The sequence below is a fragment of the Dasypus novemcinctus genome, chromosome 3, assembly GCF_030445035.2.
Source record: "Dasypus novemcinctus isolate mDasNov1 chromosome 3, mDasNov1.1.hap2, whole genome shotgun sequence".
Classification (NCBI taxonomy): Eukaryota; Metazoa; Chordata; class Mammalia; order Cingulata; family Dasypodidae; genus Dasypus; species Dasypus novemcinctus.
The window spans coordinates 12,941,914-12,965,180 of NC_080675.1; the positions used below are offsets into that span (position 1 = coordinate 12,941,914).

Here is a 23,267-nt window from a genome sequence, read left to right on the forward strand (position 1 = left end):
CCAAAACAGCATGGAATAAAGGATTACCATGTTTAAGATGTATAACAGAGCATCTGGGAGGGGGAACAGTCTATTTCATTGGGAGTAGATGCATGAGGATTCCTGTAAATGGGAAAATGTCTAAGGCTACAAGGGAGCACAAGCTGAGAGCAAGACTCAGACTCAAAAAGATAGAGAAGACTGCACTTCACTTTTGCTTTGGGCTGATTTTTCAAATAAGAAGGCTAATCTTTGAAGAAGAGCAATAACCAAAACAGAGTAAATTTGAAAGACTGAGAAAAATATTTTTTGCATTGATTTGTTTTGTTAGCTCCTGGCACTCAAAAAATCTCTGTCATGTCACTACCTGGATACAAACTTAAGGTACAGGTAGCTAAGAGACAAAATCTCAGAGTTAACACATTAAAATACTAAAATAGGGAAACGGACTTGGCCCAGTGGTTAGGGCGTCCGTCTACCATATGGGAGGTCCGCGGTTCAAACCCCGGGCCTCCTTGACCCGTGTGGAGCTGGCCATGCGCAGTGTTGATGCGCGCAAGGAGTGCCGTGCCACGCAAGGGTGTCCCCCGCGTAGGGGAGCCCCACGTGCAAGGAGTGCGCCTGTGAGGAAAGCCGCCCAGCGTGAAAAGAAAGTGCAGCCTGCCCAGGAGTGGCGCCGCCCACACTTCCCGTGCCGCTGACGACAACAGAAGCGGACAAAGAAACAAGACGCAGCAAATAGACACCAAGAACAGACAACCAGGGGAGGCGGGGGAAATTAAATAAATAAATAAATCTTAAAAAAAAAAAAAAAAACTAAAATATACAATGTGCAACAAAATATTATAAGACCAAAAAAAAGGAAGCTGGAAATGATGGCTCATTCAAAGGAACAAGATAAATATTAAGATAAATATCAACTAAGAAGACTAGACTTTGGCCATACCTGACAAAGACATTTTTAAAAAGTGATCTTCAATATGCTTAAAGAGATAAAGGAGAACACAGAGAAAGAACTAAAGGATAGCAAGAAAATGATGAATGAACAATATGAAATTGTGAATAAAGTGATAGCAATTTGAAAAAAGGAACCAAACAGAAATATTGGAGTTGAGGACCACAATAACTGAAATGAAAATTTTTCTAGATGACTTCAACAGCAAATTGGCACTAGAAGAAGAAATAATTAGTGAACTTGAAGATAAGACAATTGAAATTATTCAGGCTGAGGAGCAGAAAGAAAAAAAGAACGAGAAAAGAGAATAAAAGACCTATAGGACATCATTGAATGTACCAATATATACATGATGGGAGTCCCAGGTGAAGAAAGAGAGAAAGAGGCAGAAGGAATATTTAAAGAAATCATGACAGAAAACTTCCCAAATTTAATGAAAGACATAACAAATACATTCAAGAATCACAACAGGGAAGCGGACTTGGCCCAGTGGTTAGGGTGTCCGTCTACCACATGGAGGTCTGCGGTTCAAACCCCGGGCCTCCTTGACCCATGTGGAGCTGGCCCATGCACAGTGCTGATATGCGCAAGGAGTGCCCTGCCATTCAGGGGTGTCCCCACACAGGGAAGCCCCACGTGCAAGGAGTGCACCCCGTAAGGAGAGCCGTCCAGCACGAAAGAAAGTGTAGCCTACCCAAGAAAGGCACCGCACACACGGAGAGCTGACACAAAAAGATGACGCAACAAAAAGAAACACAGATTTCCATGCCACTGACAACAACAGAAGCGGACAAAGAAGACGACGCAGCAAATAGACACAGAGAACAGACAACTGGGGGGGAGGGAGGGGAAATAAATAAATAAAATAAATCTTTAAAAAAAAAAAAAGCATTAAGATCTCAAAGTAGAAATCTAACGTCACAACCAGAGGATCCAGAAAAAGAAGAGCAAACTAAAACCAAAGGAGAAGAAGACCAGAAATAAAGATTTGACAGGAGATAAATGAAACAGAGAATATGAAAACAACAGAAAGAATCAATAGAAGCAAAACTTATTTCTTTGAAAAGATCAATAAAATTGACAAACCTTTAGCTAGACTGACAAAGATAAAAAGAGAGGACATAAATAACTAAAATTAAAAATGAAAGGGGCGACACTGCTACTGACACCACAGAAATAAAAAGTATTTTAACAGGATAATATGATCAACTGTACACCAACAAATAAGGTAACCTGGATGAAACAGACATGTTCTTACAAACACACAAACAACCTACACTGATTCTAGAAGAAAGAGAAGTTATCAAAAGACTAATAACATAGAGATTAAGTAATCAAAACCTCCCAAAAAAGATGGTTTCACTGATGAATTTTACCAAACGTTTCAAAAAATTAAGGAAGAGGGGACATGTTTTAACTCATTCTATGAGGCCAACATTATCCTAGGAAGTCAGATAAAGATATCACAAGAAAATAAATTACAGAACTTCAATAGGTATTCATCAATTGTAACAAATGTACCACACAAATGAAGGATGTTGTTAATGTGGGAAGGTGTGAAAGGGGGAGGGAGTGGGGCATAGGGGAATCCCCTACATTTTTTATGTAACATTTGTGTAGTCTAAAACTTATTTTTTTAATTAATTAAAATTTTTAAAAAATATCCCTTTTGAATATAGATGTAATATCCTCAAGCAAATACTAGAGCACTGAATCCAACAGCACATTAAAATAATCATACATTATGATATATGGCATTTATCCCAGGTATGCAAGGTAGTACAACATAAGAAAATCAATTAATATAATACACCAGTTTAACAGAATGAAAGAAAAAAATCCACACAATTACCTCAATGGATGCAGAAAAAGCATTTGACAAAATACAGCATCCTTTCTTGACAAAAACCTCAACATGATAAAGGGCATAAATGGTAAACTTAAAGTTAATATCATACTCAAAGGTGAAAGACTGAAAACTTTCCCTCTTAAGATCAGAAAGAAGACAAGGATACCCACTGTCACCGTTATACAGCATTGTTCTACAAGTTTTACCAGAGCAATTAGGCAAAGAAAAAAGAAATAAAAGGTATCCAAAAGAAAAAGTAAAACTTTCCCTATTTACAGATGACATGATCCTAATATATATAAATGCCTGGAAAACCCACAACAGAGCTATAGAACTAATAAGCAAATTCAAGAAAGTGGCGGGGTACAAGATCAATGTGTAAAAATCAGCAGTGTTTTTGTATACTGGTAGTGAACAAACTGAAAATTCCTATTGCAATAGCAACTAAAAAATCAAATGAAATAAAAGATGTAAAGAACTTATACATGGAAAACTATAAAACATTGCTAAGAAAAATCAAAGGTGGCCTAATTAAATGGTAGGACATTTAATGTTCATGAATTGGAATACTAAATATTGTTAAGATGTCAATTATACTCAAAATGATTTCAGATTTAATGCAATCCCAATCAAAATCCCAACAGCCTTCATTGCTGAAATGGAAAGGTCAATCATCAAAGCATATGGAAGGGAAAGGGGTCCCATATAGCCAAGACCATCTTGAAAAAGAAAAATAAAGTTGAGAGACTCACACTTCATGATTTCAAAACTTGTCCAAAGATAGTGTAATCAAACAGCATGGTTCAAACACAAGGATGGGCATATAGACCAATGGGACTGATGTGAGATTTCAGAAATAAACCCTCACATCTATGCCCAAATGATTTTTGAAAAGGGTGTGAAATCACTCAATGGGTAAAGAATAATTTCTTCAACAAATGGTGCTGAGAAAACTGGATGTCCATATGCCCTAATCAGAACTTAATCATGACCAGGTACAGACCAGTTTACAAATATAATCCAGTATCTATTTCTGGAATTCATAACTATACCAAACTGCTACAAAAGGGGAAATGTTAGGTTGTATATATGGTAACAAATAAAATGTTTTAAAAATCCATGGAACTAAGCTACACAAACAGTGAACCCTAAGTTAAACCATGGGTTATAATTAATACCACAATTATAAAAATGTGTTATCATCAATTGTAACAAATGTTCCACACCAGTGCAAGGTATTTATAATAGGGTGGTGTGATGGTTAGGCTAATGTGTCACCTCAGCCAAGTAATGGTGCCCAGTTATTTGGTCAAGCAAGCACTGGGCTCATTGTATTACAAGGACATTTATGGGTTTTAATCATCCGTGAGTTTACTGCATAGGTGGCTAACTACAGCTATGATCAACCAGGGAGATTGCTATCAGCAATGTGATGTTTTATCCAATCAGCTGATTGCCTTAAAAGGGGAAGTGATTTCGGCATTCAGAAAAAATTTCCCAGATCGTCTCTGGACAGCCAGCATCTCCTGGAAACTCATCAAGAACCTTCATTGGACTCCAGATGCTGTCTGGAGCTGTGGCAGGCCTCTATAGGAGAATCACAACGCAGACCCTTAGGATTTTGGAGCAAAGCCGTACCATCTTCTGCAGATAACTACTCTTCTTTTTTTTTTTTTTTTATTAATTCATTTTTTTAAAAAATATTACATTCAAAAAATATGAGGTCCCATTCAACCCCACCGCCCCCACCCCCCACTCCCCCCACAGCAACACTCTCTCCCATCATCATGACACATCCATTGTACCTAGTAAGTACATCTCTGGGCATCGCTGCACCCCATAGTCAATGGTCCACATCATAGCCCACACTCTCCCACGTTCCATCCAGTGGGCCCTGGGGGGATCTACAATGTCCCATAGTTGTCCGTGAAGCACCACCCAGGACAACTCCAAGTCCCGAAAACGCCTCCCCATCTCATCTCTTCCTCCCATTCCCCGCACCCAGCAGCCACCATGGCCACCCTTCCCACACCAATGCCACATTTTCTCTGTGGACCTTGGATTGGTTGTGTCCATTGCACATCTACGTCAAGAGGGGGCTTAGATTCCACATGGATACTGGATGCATCCTCCTGCTTTCAGTTGTAGGCACTCTAGGCTCCATGTTGTGGTGGCTGACTTTCTTCAACTCCATGTTAGCTGAGTGGGGTAAGTCCAATAAATCAGAGTGTAGGAGCTGAAGTCTGTTGAGGCTCAGGGCCTGGCTATCATATTGTCAGTCCAGAGATTCAAATCCCCTAAATATATCTTTTGAGAAACAGCTTTTGGCCTGCAACTGGGCCTTAGTAGAGAGTGAATGCTTAACCATGGGCCATCAAGTTACCATAAGACCTGAGTTGCCTATCATGAGCTGAGCATTGTATGACCCACCAAACCATAAAGTTGGGCATGCACAGCAGTACTCCATAGTAAAGTGGAAGTGGTATATTCAAGATAGGGCTCAAGCAGGTCCCAAAGGCACAAGTAAGTTATATGAGGAAGTAGCCCAAATGCCCATGTTACCTTCTCTTTCCCAGCCCACAGCTTTCACCTCTTGGGAAGTCCCTACAATCAGTTGACTGAGGAAGAGAAAACTCAAGCCAGTTTACAGATGGTTCTGCATGATATGCAGATACCACCTGAAAGTGGACAGCTACAGCACTGTAGCCCCTTTCTGGGACATCCCTGAAGGACAGTGATGAGAGGAAATCCTCCCAGTGGACAGAACTTCAAGCAGTGCACCTGGTTGTTCATTTTGCTTGGAAGAAGAAATGGCCAGAGGTGCATTTGAACACTGATTCATGGGCTGTTGCCAATGGTTTGGCAGGATGGTCAGGGACATGGCAGAAACATGATCGGAAAATTGGTGACAAAGAGGTCTAGGGAGGAGGTATGTGGATAGACCTTTCTGAGTGGGCAAAAAACATGAAAATATTTGTGTCCCACATAAATGCTCACCAGAGGGTGACTTCAGCAGAGGAAGATTTTAATAATTAAGTGGTAAGATGACCAGCTCTGTGGCTAATGTTCAGCCTCTTTCCCCAGCCACTCGTGTTATTGCACAATGGGCTCAGAACAAAGTGGCCATGAAGATAAGGATGGAGGTTATGCATGGGATCAGTAACATGGACTTCCCCTCACCAAAGCTGACTTGTCTACAGCCCTGTGGAGTGCCCAATCTGCAGCAGCAGAGATCCACACTCAGCCCCTGATAGGGCAACATTCCCCGAGGTGATCAGCCTGCTACCTGGTGGCTGATTGATTACATTAGACCACTTGCATCATGGAAGGGACAGCAATTTGTTTTAACTGGAATACATACATACTCCAGATATTGGTTTGCATTTCCTGCATGCAATGCTTCTTCCAAAACTACCACCTGTGGACTTACCAAATGTCTTATCCACCACCAGAAGCAATGCTTCTGATCAAGGGACCCATTTCACAGCAAATGATGTATGTGAATGGGCACATCCCCATGGAAATCACTGGTCTTACCACGTTCCCCATTATCCTGAAGCAGCTGGATTGACAGAACAGTGGAATGGTCTTTTGAAGACTCAGTTACCACACAAACTAGGTGTCAATACCTTGCAAGGCTGGGGCAATGTTCTTCAGGAAGCTGTGTATGCTCTAAATCAGCATCCACTCTATGGTTCTGTTTCTCCCATAGCCAGAATTCATGGGTCCAAGAATCAAGGGGTAGAAATGGGAGTGGCACCACTCACTATTACCCCTAGAGACCCAGTAGGAAAATTTTTGCTTCCTGTCCCTGCAACCTTAAGCTCTGCTGGTCTACAGGTCTTAGTTCCAAAAGAAGGAGTGCTGCCACCAGGGAACACAATAATGATTCCATTTAAACTAGAAGTTAAGACCACCACCTAACTACTTTGGGCTTCTCTTACCTCTGAATCAACAGGCAAAGAAGGGAACTACCGTACTGGCTGGGGTGATTGATCCTGACTATCAAGGGGAAATAGGACTGCATCTACAAAAGGAGGGTAAAGAAGAGTTTGCCTGGATTACAGGAGATCCCCTAGGACCTTTTGTAGTACTGCCATGCCCTAGAATACAAAGTTAATGGAAAATTGCAACAACTCAATCCAAGCAGGACTAATAATGGCCCAGAAATTTAGGAATGAAAGTTTGGGTCACCCCACCCCACCACAACCAGTTTAAGTGCTCATAAGTAAGAGTAATGGGAACATGGAATGGGTAGTGGAAGAAGGTAGTAATAAAGATAAACTTTGACCATGTGACTAGTTATAGAAACAAAGACTGTAATAGTCATGAATCTTCCTTCCTTGTTTTGTTGAGTATGATTGTATATGTAAATAAAATGGATTTTTTTTGTTTTCTTCCCCAACCTTTTCCCTTATCATATGACAAGTTGTATTAGTCTCATGTCATAATATTTAAGGATGTCAAGTTTAAGAGTGACTATTACCCAAGGATTTGCACCCTATTCTGTAGGGAATTAATGGTTTTCCAGTTGTACACAGGAGAGTTGAACACTGTTAGATGGAAATACATACATATATATATATATATATATACACATGTCTGTTATTGTTTTTACCTAGAGACTAAGTATGGTTTAAGGTAACGTGTATGGTTGCCAAGTTGACAAGGCATGGGCTGGGATGATTAGGCTAATGTGTCAACTCAGCCAGGTAATTGTGCCCAGTTATTTGGTCAAGAAAGCACTGGGCTAACTGTAATAGAAGGACATTTATGGGCTTTAGTCATCTGTGAGTTTACGGCATAGATGGCTGATTACATATACAATCAACCACAGAGATTGACATCAGCAATGAGTGACGTTTTATCCAATCAATTGAATGCCTTAAAAGAGAAAGTGATTTCAGCATTCAGAGAGAATTTCCTAGGTCATCATTGGATAACCAGTGACTCCCAGAAACTCATCAAGAACCTTCACTGGATTTTCATCAGAGCCCCTGGTTTGCAACCTGCCCACAGAACCTGGACTTGTGTATCCCCCAGGCACGTGAGAGAATCATAAAATCTCATAGTATTTACAGATAACTCCTGCTGATTCTGTTCCCTAGAGAACCCTCACTAACACAGGTGGTATATGGGAATCTTGTACTTTAGGCATGATCTTTAAACCCACAATCTCTCTAATAAAGAAAAAATCCTCAGTGAGATATCATTTCACACCCATTATAATGGTCACTATTAAAGAAAGGAAAATAACAAGTGTTGGAAAATATGGAGAATAGGCACTCTCTTACACTGTGGGAATGTAAAATGGTGCTGGCCTGTGGAAAATAGTTTGACACTTCCTCAGAAAGTTAAGTATAGAATTACCATGTTACATAGCAATTTCAATTCTAGGTAAAAGCAAAGACTCAGGTATTCGCACACAATAATTTGTGGCATTATTTCATAATTGCTAAAAGATGGAAACAACCCATCTGTCTGTTAACATATGAATGGATAAACAAAATGTGGTATAGTCATACAATGGAATATTATTCAACCATAAAATGGAATGACGTTCTAATACATGAATGAACCTTGAATATAACATGTTGAATAAAATAAATCTAACACTAAAGAACAAATATTGTATGCTCAACTGTTATTAAATTATTAGAATAAACAAATTCATAGACTCAGAAACTAGAATATAGGTTACCAGGGACCAGGCAGGCGTAAGGAATCTAAGTTTGATGCCTAATTGGAAGAGTGCTTCTGTTTGGGGTGATGGATAAGTTTTGGTGATAGATGGTGGTGAGGATAGCACAACATCGTGAATGCAATTACCACCACTGAATTATATATTTGAAAGTGGTTAAAAGGAGAAATTTTAAGGTATGCCATGTATATTTGTTTATGTATTTATTTACAAATATTTATTTATAAATGTACACAGCATACCTTAGACTTGGAATCAAACAAAGGTGGGGATGGTAGGAAGGGTGGTTTGAGAATCCAAATCAAATACAAGACCGTGCAATGAATTACAGGAGCCAATTCTGGTCTCCATTATTATTAATGATGAAAGAGTAGGAGGCCTGAGCTGACACAGCAGAGAGATGATGACCCTGGTTTCACACGGAGTCAGAGCCTCCCGCTTGGAAGGGTTAGCAACAAACAAGTTGAAGATTGCATTAGTGACTCCTAGGATATAAGGATAGAGATCTGACCAAGGTACACAGTGGAAACAGATGAGTTCCCCAGCCCTAAAGGGGGATGCATTTTGGTGAGAGGCATGGAAGGGGAAGAGCCATGCCAGAGACCTTTGGGAAGGATGTCAGGCCTCAGTGGTTGACAAATGTTCTTGTCTTGGGTGAACCAGCCAGGCCATCTGTGAATTTCTGGACCTTTCTTGTCATGCGGTGGCTAGCTCAAGTTTTTCTTTTCCTTTTTTTTTTTTTTTTTTTTTAAGTTTTGATGTGGTAACGAGTGCAACATAACATTTCCCATTTTGACCAGTTTTGGGTATGCAGTTCAGTGGCATTGAATATATTCAGGGATTGTGCTGCCATTACCAGCACCCATTGCCAGAACTTTCCCATCACCCCAAACAGTAACTGTACCAGCTAGCATTATCTAGGTTTTCCTTGTGTTCCTCCTTCTGAAAGCCCAGGCTTACATTATGATTTTTAAGTTGCAGACCCACTCAGAGGCAAACATTTTCTGGACCCTGATGTTTGTTAATGTACTCAACTGATTTGTATTTCTCTTCCTCTGCATTGTTTTTCAAAGCCCACCTCCTTGAATTTTTACAGATGCAAAGGATAATGGTAATGACTATCTACTCAGAATGGCTCACAATCTTGGTACTCAGTCTTTTTATAAGTACAGAGTCTTATAAAAAAGTCTTTTTACAAGCACGATCCAGAAATATAGTGATATTTTTATTTCTTGGATCACCTTTCCACCATAAATCTTCTGAAAAAGTCATTGCTTCTTTCCCCAAAAATCATGAATTGAGTCTTCCATCTCCTTAAATAAGTTCTCATAGTGATTATCTTCATTTTACAGATGAGAAAAAATCAGCATGAAAATAAATAACAGCGTTCTGTATACCTTAGGGGTTTTGGTTACCTCCATATTGTTATTTTAAGAAAGTTTAGACATATCCGAATGGTCACTAAGAATTGCTGATGGATTTTCAACTTGACCAGTTGAAATGAGCTATTATGTATGGCTGAATCCAAGCCTGTCCTAGTGACCTTGAGTGAGGACCATCAGTTCTCATTTGTGTCTATCACAGGATGCTCACCAAAGAGTAAAGGCAGGATGTTTCAGGGCGAGGCCTCTACCACTCATGGCAAAGGCCTGTAGATGTGAGACCAGCCATTTTGCCTATGTCCTGCACATGAAAAGGACAGCAGCATTACAGGAAAAGAAGTTTCTCTGGCTGTCTCCAAAATCAAGTGAGCAAGCACAAGATCTCGGCCCTTTGCCATGGCCTCAGGCAGGCATATTGGTTCTAGGCTCTAATCAAGAAGATGAGTGGGGACTGAAACCCAGCCTGAAGTCCCCCGCCAAGCTTCCTGCTTTACTGTGTGACTGCATCCTCCTCAGGAGGAAGAGCCTTTCCTAAGGGGCATAAAGACACCATACAGGGGAAAGGATGTCTACAGAGATTCTCACACATGTCCCTAGTGGACATGCACAAGGCTGTCCATGGCAGCCTTGCATTTTTGGTGCTAGTAAGTTGGAGGCCCTGAGGTTAGCCATTCTGGAAAAGCAGAGGTCAAGTGTGGTGGGTGCATACTACTGAATTCTTTGTAGCAGGTACGGATGTACATGGCAACGTGGCTAGGTCTTCAAGTTTTAGGTTGTATACATGTTAACAGAATAAAAAAAAAAATTTAAGCCACAGCACAAATAGGGAATCCTAATGTAAATATTGGACTGTAGTTTGTAGTACAATAAGAATAATATTCTTTCACCAATTGTAACAAATGTACCACACTCATGCAAGACATTAATAATAGGAGGGATATATGGGAACTCTGTGTTTTCTGCATAATTTTTCTATAAACCTACAACTTCTCTAATGAAAAAAAAGTAAAAGTAAAAGAAAAAAAGGGGGAAATTTTAGGTGTTATATATGTTACTAGAATAAAATATTTTTATAGCCATAGGACTGTTCAACAGAAAGAGTGAACACGAATAGAAACCATGCATGAAAATTAGTGGTATAATTAAAATAATATTTTTCATCAATTGTAACAAAAGTACCACACCAGTGCAAAGTGTTAATAATAAGGAAAACTGTGGATGAGGGGAGTTATATAGGAACTCTATTTTTTTTCGGCATGATTTTTCAGTAAATCTCCAAATTCTCTAATAAAAATCAAATGTAAAAAAAAAATCTATAAAAAATGCAGACTAGAACAAAGCAATATTGAAAGAACAAAGTTGGAAAACTCCACAAAAATTAAAACAAAGTTTCAGTGACTAAAACAGCTTGGCATCCTACCACATGGGAGGTCCAGGGTTCAAACACAGGGCGTCCTGACCCGTGTGATGAGCTGGCCCACACAGTGTTGATGCATGCAAGGAGTGCCGTGCCATGCAGGGATGTCCCCTGCGCAGGGGAGTCCCACACACAAGGAGTATACCCCATAAGGAAAGCCACCCTGCGCAAGAAAAAGTGCAGCCTGCCCAGGAGTGGCACCACACATACGGAGAGCTGACACGGCAAGATGACACAACAAAAAGAGATACAGATTCCCAGTGCCACTGACAAGAATACAAGCAGACACAGAAAAACACACAGCAGATGGACACAGAGAGCAGACAACTAGGGGTGGGGGAGGGGAAGAGGAGAGAAATAAATAAAAAATAAATCTTAAAAAAAAAAACAACAGCTTGGTATGGCCAAAAGATAAACAGATAAATCAATGGTCCAGAAACAGACACACAAATATATGAACAAAAAATATTTTTAAAAGGTGGCAAAGCAATTCAATGGAGAAAGGAGTTTTTTTCAACAAATAGTGCTGAAATACCTGGATATTCATATGGAAAAATATACATACAAAAATTAACTTGAAATGAATCATAAACTTAAATGTATAACCTAAAATGTAAAAATTCTAGAAGAAAATACAGGAAAATGTCTTTGTGATCTTAGGCTAGACAAAGGATTCCTGGAACAAGAAAGTACAAACCATAAAAGACAAAAATTATAAAGTAGACTTCATGAAACTTAAAAACTTATGTTCTTCAAAAGATACCATTAAGTAAATGAAAAGACAAGTCAGGAGAAAAATGCATCCATTAACTATATATATGATAAGAAACCAGATAGTGGAAGAAGATATGGAAGAAGCAAGAGGAAAATGGAAATGTTTCAAATCTTGAGTGTGATGATGGTTTCATGGGAAAATCAAAACTCATCACAATATCCACTTTATATATGGCTAATTTTATGTCAATTTTACTTCAATAAAATAATTTTTTTAAAAAGACTATCAAATTTAATTTTCTTTCCAGTTCATAAAAGGTCAGATTTCAAAATAACAGTCCTCTTCTTCAGTCATTTAGGAAAGGAAAAAAGTAGTACCAAAGTGAAAGAAATTATTAAGCTTAATGACAAATTCACATTTACCTTGGTAACAAAATTGTGTGTGTGTGTGTATGAAAACAACATACCATTTCCAAAAGAAGTAGTTCCTCTCTTTCCTTCTCTTGATCCATCAAGTCTTTTTCATAAAACTTTTTCTGAAACTGTTTAAAGTTTAAAGCAAAATTGTGAGACATAAATGATGTTTCTGCCAATTAAAAAAGATCTCTTTAATATAAAGGTAAAGAGTATACTTACAGCATCCATAGACATTTCCATTCTGTCCAATTCTAACACAGTCTATAAAGAAAGTTTTAAAAATTATTTAAAAGTAATTAAATCAACAAACCATTTCTTAAAGAGACTCTTTTTCCAGAGGGAGTTTCAAAAAGATAATTCTCCATGATGTGGAAAACTAAATTAGAAAACCTGTAAAGTTCTTCCCAATTCTACATTGAGTTATAATCAAACCCTATGTATCAATGTCAGGATCCATTAAAAAATTTTAAAGTTTTAACCATAAGAAAATTAAGTATAGAGGCATGTTTTCAATACTAAATACATGGGATGTAATCAATTTCTAATAACTCCCAATGCAAATATTTCCTGAAATACAATACAGTTTTTAAAATTTAAAATACTATTCTGAGTTAATGTTTCTATAAAGCCAGTTAGAGCCTATTGTTTGTCTTAAAATCCTTAGTTCCTTTCTATGACAGTTTGAAGTTATTTTATGAACCCCCCCCAAATAAAATGAGTATGCTCTTGAACCAATGCATTCCTGTGGGTGTGGGGCCTATCTGATTGGACTAAGTGAGGCATGACTTAGTTTGGGTCTCTGCCCTCTTGCTGGGTCTGAAATAAATAGTGACACCCAGACAGAGACACAGAGAAAGGAAGCCACCATTTTTTATCCTGCCATATGAGAGAGAAGACTCCAGGTTGCCCACAGGTACAGAAGGACAGAGAAGCCCTGAGAGGCTGAGAGAGGAGGCCTGGAAGGAGACAAACCATATGCCTAATTGTGCACAGCTGGGCTCTGCAAGAAGTAAACCAAGAGGGGAAGGCAGCAACCTCAGCAGAGATCAGATGCCATCTTGCTTCGTCATGTGGCAGGACCCATGATTACCAGTAACTGACTTTAGTGAGAAAGCATCTCTGATGGTGCTTTAATATGGAAATTTCATGGCCTTAGAACTGTAAGATTTCACCCTAAATAAATTTCCCATTATAAAAGTTAATCCATTTCTGGCACTTTGCGCAAGCACCCCTGTGGCAAATTAAGACAACTTCCGTGGAAATTTTGGTCTTTGGGACTCTCTATCCAATAGAAAGACTTTTCTCTGAAAGTATTCTCTGAATATAGTATTTGTCTTTCAGAATATATCAGTCTGAAACAAATTATTTTGATCAAAAAATGGTCTCTCTAGCTCATGGCTCTGTCTCTGAGAGTGGACAGTACTTCTCAAACTTATTCTACAGGACTAAGTCTAGTGGACAAAATATATACATTTATATATTCATATGCCCAAAGCTATCTATTGCAAACAGAATTTCTTTGAAACTTTATTTTTATCCTAAAGTTTATTAATGTTTTATAATTTATGCCATAAAATATCCCTTTTTTAAATAAAATTACATCCTGCTTTAAAAAAAACTGAATATGGTAATCTATAACACTTTTCTCCCAAAGCTTTGTGTAGCTTACTTAGGGATTCTTATATATATATATATACATATGTTTTTAGATTTAAACACTTGACCACACATCATGGGTTTCTGGTTATTTCAGCTGACAAAATCTTATTTCAGTAAAATAAAATTATACTAATTAATACTAAGTTATCAAAATATTTTTTATTAAAAAGCTTCTCATGTGATATCTGGCAATGATCTTCAAAAAAAAATTCAAAGGATTCTCTTGTTAAGTATAAAAATAGCATCTATGCTAATTTATTCATTAATTTCTCTTTCTATAAATAAATGGTCAAAAACTGTGTTCTGAAAGTGACATTCAGGTTCATAAAATTAATCACTTTAGTTTGACTTAATTTTATAAAAATAATGGTTATTATTCAGCATAAAGTTTTTGAAACTGTCAATTATTTTAAAGGTTGATCTCACTGACTGAAATTTTTACTGTTTTTAGTTTCCTAACACTACTAAACAATCCATATAAAAAGATGACATGCTGTAACAAGACACAACAAACAAAAAAAAGACATCATATTACATAATGCACTTAAGCCTAAGAGTATTTTATCTTGCCTGGATCTGGAGGACACCACTTAACATTTCTGGGTCTAGAACTTCTTTAAAGTCAAACATATCATGTGGGCCCTTCCAGGGCTAAGCTTCTACAAAATGTGACTTTCCCAATTTTACCAGCAAAGTTTTATTGAATTGTAATCACTCGTAAAGGTCTGATAAATGAAGTATTCATTATTAGTTCAACAGTATTTACTGAGTACCTAACATGGGTCAAGCCCTCCCTCATGGAGCTAGATTACTAGATTTCAAAATTTAATATCTAAATGTCCTTTAGAAATACTTTGCATATTCAGTTATAGCATACATCAACCAAATCATGTTCTCTCACTACCCTATTTTAACACTGTTACCCTACCCAGCCAAAATAGTGAAGCTCTGGTTAATACTATTTTAATGCAAAAAATGCAAATTCTGATGCAAGAGTAATACTTACTCTTTTTATAATAGCCAAAACATCTTTATCTTTTTCTTGACAAAGGAGTTTTCTCACACACATTTCTAACTGCTGAAGTAGATGCTTATCTGCAGGGATCGTCAGAGTAGACTTCACTTTGGGTAACAAGTAGCAGAGTTTCATTCTATAATAAATTAAATAGCACTTAATTTTGAGAAAACATAATAGCATGAAATTGAAATGTAATTGAAGCTTTAGCTAGCCTGGGAGTTATTTTATTAGTCCGACAAATATTTAGGGAGCACCTATTATGTGCTAAGCATTATTTTGAGTGATGGGATACAACAGTGACTAAAACCAACAAAATTCTCTGCTCTCATGGAGCTTATATTTTAGTATGGAATTAGGAGAGAGAGAAGAAACAAATCAGTAAAATGTACAGTCTGTCAGATAGTGATAAGTGAGATGCAGAAAAATAAACCAAGGAAAGAAGACAAGGGAGAACCATAAGATAGGGATTTCAGTTTTAAATCAGGTGGTCAGGGAGAGTTTCACCAAGAAGACGATGTTAAAGGAAAGACTTAAAGAAAATTAGGGAATGAGCCATGTGAGTATCTAGGGAATAGGTTACAGGAAAAGGCAGCAGTTAGTGCAAAAATCCTGCAGAGGGAGCTTGCCACATGTGTTGCCCCAAGTTAGAAAGTTGGCCATAGTGTTAAGAATGGAATGACACTGAGGAAAAGACAGAAGTTGCCTTGCCAATTTGCATACAGGGCAACACTTATTGCAGTGATGGAAGCCAAAACATCAAAAACAAAGCTTTTGCATTTTTTAATTTTTTGATACCCCAATTTATTTTTACCTTAATTTTTCTAAATTAATATGTATTTTATATCTAACCTTTAAACTCATCGCTATATTCCACTTTCCTATTAATGGCACCTGGCAATATATTGGGCTTCATTTTCTAAAAAGTTTTGGATCAAAGAGGTTCAACAATGGCAGGGGAGGAATACTGGTGTGGGATGTTATTGACAGGGGACACATGGTTGGCAGGGAGTTCTCCAGGGCATATATCTAGGGTACATAAAAATGTTTGGATATTTTCATAGAGGTTACAGTTAAAAACGACAACTGAGGGAGTGATAAGTTCCTAGCTAGGGAAGCTCTATCACATTCCCTAATGGGACAGCAACAATCCCCCAAGTGCAATGGCAAAGGCCAAAAAAGCAGGATGGTCCAACAATGAGCCCCTTGATACTAATGACTATGCTTGTGAGCCTGTGCACCTGAAATAGGAAAAAGGCCTAGAGCTGCAGGGTGCCTAAGAGTTACCTCCTGAGAGCCTCCGTGTTGCTCAAATGTGGCCAGTCTTGAAGCCAAACTCAGCATGTAAATGCATTGCCTTCCCTTTGCCCCCAGAGTGGGACATGACTCCTGGGGATGAGCCTCCCTGGTGCCAAGGGATTACTACCAAGTACCAGCTGATGATGTGACTAGAAAATGACCCTGAATAAAAGGGTCAACTCAGACTAGCAGAATATCTCAGTCTACATATAATATCAGGAGTTAAAAATGCTTTTTGACCTGAATAAAAGGGGGAAATGGAAAGGACAAATGAATTTATATGGCTACGAGTCTCCAAAAAGAGCCAGGAGGTTATCAGAGGGGTTGCCCTTATGCACACCTCAGCAGAGTCCCAGAGACAGATAAAGTATATACAATCCCAGGTATTGATTCTTCTGAGGGCTACAGAGACCCACAGGTTCTATGGTCATGACAGATGGAGTTCAGTGCCATGTCAGTTGGCCCTATTTGGAGTTCATATTTCTGGGTGATGGAGCTGGACTCAGATGTGATCTTCATTCACAAACCTCTCCTGTTACTTTTACCAGACCTGTGGTTTGCACTGGGGTTTAATGTATACCCAGGGAACCTGAATCTCTGGACTGTCCATGTGATAGCCAGGCCCTGAGCCTCAACAGACTTGCAACTCCTACACTCTGATTTATTGGACTTACCCCACTCAGCTAACATGGAGGTGAAGAAGGTCAACCACCACACCAGGGAGCCAAGAGTGCCTACAACTGAAAGCAGGAGAATTGCATCCATCATCCATGTGGAATCTAAGCCCCCTCTTGATGTAGATGTGGAGTGGACACAACCATTCCAGAGTCCACAGGATGGAGGAATAGAGTATGGATTAGAGTGGACTTACTGATATTCTATTCATGAATTATTGTGATTAGTAATCGAAGAAAATGTGGCATTGATGTGGAGAAAGTGGCCATGGTAGCTGCTGAGGGTAGGGAGTGGGAAGAAGAGATGTGGTGTGGGGGCATTTTCAGGACTTGGAGTTGTCCTGGGTGGTACTGCAGGGACGGTTACTAGACACTGTGTGTCCTCCCATGGCCCACTGGGTAGACTGGGGGAGAGTGTAAACTATGGTGTGGACCATTAACCATGTGGTGCAGCAGTGCTCAGAGATGTGTTCACCAGGTGCAGTGGATGTCCCATGATGATGGAGGAGGTTGTTATGGGAGGGGTGAGGTGGGGAGGTGGGGGTATATGGGGACCTCATGTTTTTTGAATGTAACATTGAAAAAATAAATACAGATAAAAAAAAAAAAAGAATGGAATGAAGAAAAAATTCCTAAACGACACTGGAAGAAAAAAAAAAAAGACATTGGAGGGGTAATAGGAGGCCAGCTTTTGCAGGGCCTTGCAGGCCACTGTAAGGACACTATCTTTTATCCTGAATGCAATGAGAAGCTATAGGATGGTTTTGAGGTGAACTGAACTGACTTCATTTTAAAAGTATCAACTAGATACTGTGTTAAGATTAGATTGTATGCTGTTTGACCTAATGTAAGGGGGAAATGGAAAGGAGAAATGAGTTGATATGGCTATGAGTCTCTAAAAAAGAGTCTGGAGGTTGTCAGAGGGATTGCCCTTATGCACACCTGAGCAGAGTCTCAGAGACAGATAAAGTAGATACAACCCCAGGTATTGGTTCTTTAGAGGGCTAAAGAGACCCACGGGTTCTATGGTCATGGCAGATGGGGTTCACTGCCATGTCAGTTGGCCCTTCTTTGGAGCTGGTTTTTTTGCGTGATGGAACTGGACTCAGATGGGATCTCTTTTCACAAGGCTTTCATGCTACTTTACTGGAATTGTAGTTGGTGATGGGGTTTAAGATATATCTAGGGGAAAGATTTATACGATCTGAAGAGAAACCAGAAAAAAAAAAAAAAAAAAAAAGATATATCTAGGGGATTTGAATCTCTGGACTGACAATATGATAGCCAGGTCCTGAGCCTCAACAGACTTCAACTCCTACACGCTAATTTATTGGACTTACCCCACTCAGCTAACATGGAGTTGAAGAATGTCAACCACCACACCATGGAGCCTAGAGTGCCTACAACTGAAAGCAGGAGGATTGCATCCAGTATCCATGTGGAATCTAAGCCTCCTCTTGACATAGATGTGCAATGGACACAACCAATCCAAGGTCCACAGAGAAAATGTGGCATTGGTGTGGGAAAAGTGGCCATGGTGGCTGCTGGGTACGGGGAATGGGAGGAAGAGATGAGATATGGAGGCATTTTCGGGACTTGGAGTTGTCCTGGGTGGTGCTTCAGGGACAATTACCGGACATTGTAGATCCTCCCAAGGCCCACTGGATGGAACGTGGGAGAGTATGGGCTATGATGTGGACCACTGACCATGAGGTGCAGCGATGCCCAGGGATGTACTTATCAAATGCAATGGATGTGTCATGATGATGGGAGAGAGTGTTGCTGTGGGGGGAGTGGTGAGGTGGGGGCGGTGGGGTTGAATGGGACCTCACATTTTTTTAATGTAATATTTTTTAAAAATGAATAATAAAAAAAAAAAAAGATCAGATTGTAGGTAGTCAAGAGTGTAAGAAGGGAAACAATAGGGGTGGCTCCTTCAATAATTCAGGCAAGAGATGATTGTGGTCTGACCCAGAGTGGTGGTAGTGGAGGTGGTGAGAATGAATGGATTCTGGATATATTTTGCAAACAAGAGGATATGCTAAGGGATTGGAGGTGGGATGATAAGAAGAAAGGAGTTAAGGGTTGGGTCTAAGCAAGTAGAAGGATGAAATGGTTATTTAATAAGATGAAGAAGACTGCAGAAGGAACAAGTGTGGATAAGGAAGATCAGGATTTAATTTTAAACATGTTAAGGTTGGGTGCCCAGTTAGATATTCAGTGGAAATAACAAGTGAGAAGCTGGCTCAATGAGTTTGTTATCAAGGGTAGATGTACATGTTGGAGATATTTATTCAGAAGTCTCAAGCATATAGAGGACATTTAAACCATGCGTGAAAAGAATGTTAAGGTAGTAAATGTAATTAGAAAAGAAAAAATAGGAAAGGATAGAATCTAAGGCATCACACCACCATCTACATCAGGGTGATAAGGAAGAAAGGAGACAGAACATCACTGAGGTAAGAGGAAACCCAGGAGAATTAAGAAAATGTTTCTAGGAGGAGGGAGTTTAGAGGAAATGTTCTATTCTGATAAACCAAACCTCTCCTTCTTTGCTAAAGCTGGTTATCTGATGCCTGCTATATGTATACATTCATCTGAGTGCTCTCTAGATTATTATTTTTCATTTCTGCTAAACTTTGAGACAGCTAAGTGCTATTCCTGGAGTTTCTAATATGTTCTGTTTTTATAAATACACCAAAATTTGGTATTTATTAAACCAAAAAGGGCCAAGAAACTCTTCTTCTAGAATTTCAGCACAGTAAATAGCAATGATCTCAATCTCTGTGGCAGTTTAATATTGTTTATGAATTCCAAAAATAGATATTGGATTGTGTTTATTCCTCTGAGCATATTAGATTGTATTAGATTCAGAGATTTCACTTTTACTTTAATAAATTAAGATTAGGGCTTTTATTTGACCACATCATTAGGGCAACTAGGTTTGAGTCCCTGCTGCCCTCTCCTCCCCCTTTTTGTGGGCTATATAAATGGATGCTTAATAAAAGACAGGGAAGTAAATACATGGAGAAGGAAAACACAAAGAATTTAGTTTTGGACGCTGGAGTCCCAGCGAGAGAGCCAAGCCATTCACCTGATAGTTTGCAGCTAAAGAGACTACAGCCCTGAACAGCTGAGAAAGTCCAGAAAGAAATGAGCCCCAGGGAGAGAGATGAACTTATGGTACCCTACAGCTGAGATGAGAAGAACCTGAGGAAGCCTGAACCCTCACGGAGACCTGCAGCCATCTTGCTCCAACATGTGGCAACAGACTTTGGTGAGGGAAGTAACTTACTCTTTATGGCCTTGTGACTGTAAGCTTCTACTCCAAATAAATACCCTTTATAAAAACCAACAGATTTCTGGTATTTTGCATCAGCACCCTTTTGGCTGACTAATACAATCTCATTCAGAGCTCACCATGGATATTGCTAAGCCTGGTGATGCTTTCTCTAATTAAGGGTTTCAAATTCCCCCAGAGTCAAATTTTAAAAATCTGTCAGCTGAGATAAAGGTTCCTATGAATATAATAGTCTTTTTCCTTCCTTGATATTATCTAGGCTCAGTGAATTTAAATTCTAAACATTCACTTAAGGAAAAACAAATCACGTAACAATCTATGTATACTCCAAATTTCCAGCCCAGGGCAGATTTAGAAAACACATATTCAGCTGGAGTTACATAAGTCATAGCAGTGATTAATCTCAATAAGAATTCTGGGCCCAAGAGATTATAAACCTCTTCTAGTTAAGCTAAATTCTTAATGTCATTATCTCTGGCATTTATTTCTCAGAACACCCTATGAATTAGGTACTAAGGAAATCAAGGCACAGAGAGGTTTTGTAACTAGTCCAAAGAAACACCGCTAATATATAGCGGGAATTTCAGCTCAGGTAATGTCGCTCCAGACACTGTCCATTGACTTTCATTCTATCTGCTCATCCCTATCACACTGGGCCAGGGTTTTTGTATTCAAAGTTCAGTTAGTATATGTGTTGCTGGACCCATTTCTTTCGCTGGTAAAGGAAGAAGAGTGGCAGCTAAGACAAAATGCTACACAATGATCTCTTACCAAAAAAATTACCAAAATTCATGGAGTGATATTTGATTACTCGTTTGGTTATTAACTTGGCAGATTGCTTTCTCTTAGAATCAGTGCTATGCTATTTGTCACATTTATCTGAGTAGAGATGATTTCATTTCCTTTTAAAAATCTTCATTAATTACTTGATACCTGATAATTCACCACATTGGAAGTTGTTTTTCTAGAATCACAATTTTGATTTGTAAAATGTTAACAATATGGTGGGAATCACTGGTTGGTTAGCAAGAACTAAATTTTTAGAATTATCGATAGGTACTTTTAAATTTACTTTAAATCTCAAGTCAAGGAAATCCCACCTCTTGTTTATATGGCACAGATAAGAAGCAGTTAGGATTTTTCTGAAATACAAACAAAACCATGGAGCCAATGCACTTGCAATTCTTATATTTTCTCACACTAAAAATACAAAATAAAACCCATCTCTAAATTTATTCCCCTTAAATAATGCTGATGAAATTCTTAGATTGAACTTTTCAGTGTCGTTTCACAATTTTTGGTATATTTTCTCTCAATAAGACTTACCAGTCTATGCTAACCTATGACCTTTTCATGTTAAAAAGTATTACAATACTTTACATGTTGCCTGAAATTCATGCCAGTTGTTTATAAAAGATGCACATATTTCACATCATAAAACAAAGTGCAGCTAGCATGTGAAAACTTAGCAAGGAGCTCTGCAGTTTTGTTTAGGGAACCCTTTTACAACTGACTTAGTGCCTCTCTTTTTTACAGATCTGAGGTGCCCTAGTTCAGAACAGAGATAATAGAGCTTAGAACACAGTAATCTAGTGCCTAAGGGTTTAAAATTCTCTTCAGTTCATTTTACAATATATAAGTAACTCTTAAGAAACAATATGCTTCTTTTGGGAGGGGAAAAAAGCCATATATTTATTCCTTTTTTTAATTTCCAAGCAAACCATTTTCAGGCCTGTTCCATATAGATTAGCAGGTAGTCGATCAAATTTAATTAATATTTACACGATTTCAAAAATAAAAAGCAGCTGAACAAAGGAAAAGGCAAAACAAAGACTTCAAAGTGGTCCTACTTCTATCAATAAACGAGCCTTTAAAACAGGGCAGATGCTATCCCAATCAACTTTGAAGTGAAAAGGCTGTTAACTTTTTTCTTTAGTTTTAGATGATAATGCAAACTATTGATATCTACTCAACTTTCTCCTGATACCTGTGTGTGTGTCTCTCCAAATGGCCAAAGAAACTTGCCAGACTGGCTTAGACTTATTGTCTTCTCAATCCAATATAACAAAAGACTTGAGATGGTGTTGAAACATTGTGCCTCCAAGTCCTATTGACACCTATCAATTAAGACAGCTAAGAATTTCAAAGCAAGTATAATTTATTTTACTTGACTTTTGAGCGTATTCACTATCACAGATACATAAGAAGTATAATGTTTTAAGTATTTCTTTTGTATTATTAACTTACCTCACATTTGCTACTGGATCATGTGTCAGTTCAATAGTAGGTAGAAAGAAATATTTACAGAAAAACGATTTGGAAAACATCTCTATAATAAATTCACAGGTATCCAAAAATCGAAGTCTATTCCAGTAACTTTTTCCTTGGCCCAGTTCTAAAAACAACAAAAATGGTTATGAATTTAATTTCTCCTACATGAAATTAGAAATGACAAAATCAGAAATACAAAATCCATGAAAGGTTTCTTTATACCCACAATTTTTTTGGCAAATACTAAGCTATAAGAGAGAAAAAAAAAACTCTTGTCATATATCCCAGATTTGTAGACCCCCAAGTTACTGATACCTGTAAAACCTGCAAACGTATTTTTTAGCAAGTCATTTCAATTTCTCATTAAGCATTGCATTTAATTTATAAGCATTTATTAACTATTGAATAACCATTATTTACTTTTTTTGCTCACCTCTATATGCTAGGTACTTTAATACATATCTAATTCAATACTAAAAACAATCCATTGGGAAAAGCATACATTTGCCTTCTTTACAGATAAGGATAATGAGATTGAGAGGGGTTAAATTCACATAGCTGCTGAGTGGCAGAGCTAGAATTCAAACTAAGGTTTGTATAACTTCAAAGGCTTTTAACTGTTTTCTTACTCTAG

General features: G+C 38.3%; 1 protein-coding gene across 4 annotated transcripts in view; it reads right to left on the reverse strand.

Moving 5' to 3' along the window:
- Positions 1-23,267, reverse strand: part of PPP4R4 (protein phosphatase 4 regulatory subunit 4) — a 233,038-nt gene that overhangs the window by 38,021 nt on the left and 171,750 nt on the right. For all 4 annotated transcript variants that reach the window (XM_058292201.2, XM_071213717.1, XM_071213718.1 and 1 more), the window contains 4 exons: positions 22,610-22,757; positions 15,080-15,224; positions 12,634-12,675; positions 12,465-12,539 (listed from right to left, as the gene is read on the reverse strand). In XM_058292201.2, the coding sequence (XP_058148184.1) occupies positions 12,465-12,539; positions 12,634-12,675; positions 15,080-15,224; positions 22,610-22,757 (410 nt within the window). The remainder of the gene's footprint in view (positions 1-12,464; positions 12,540-12,633; positions 12,676-15,079; positions 15,225-22,609; positions 22,758-23,267) is intronic.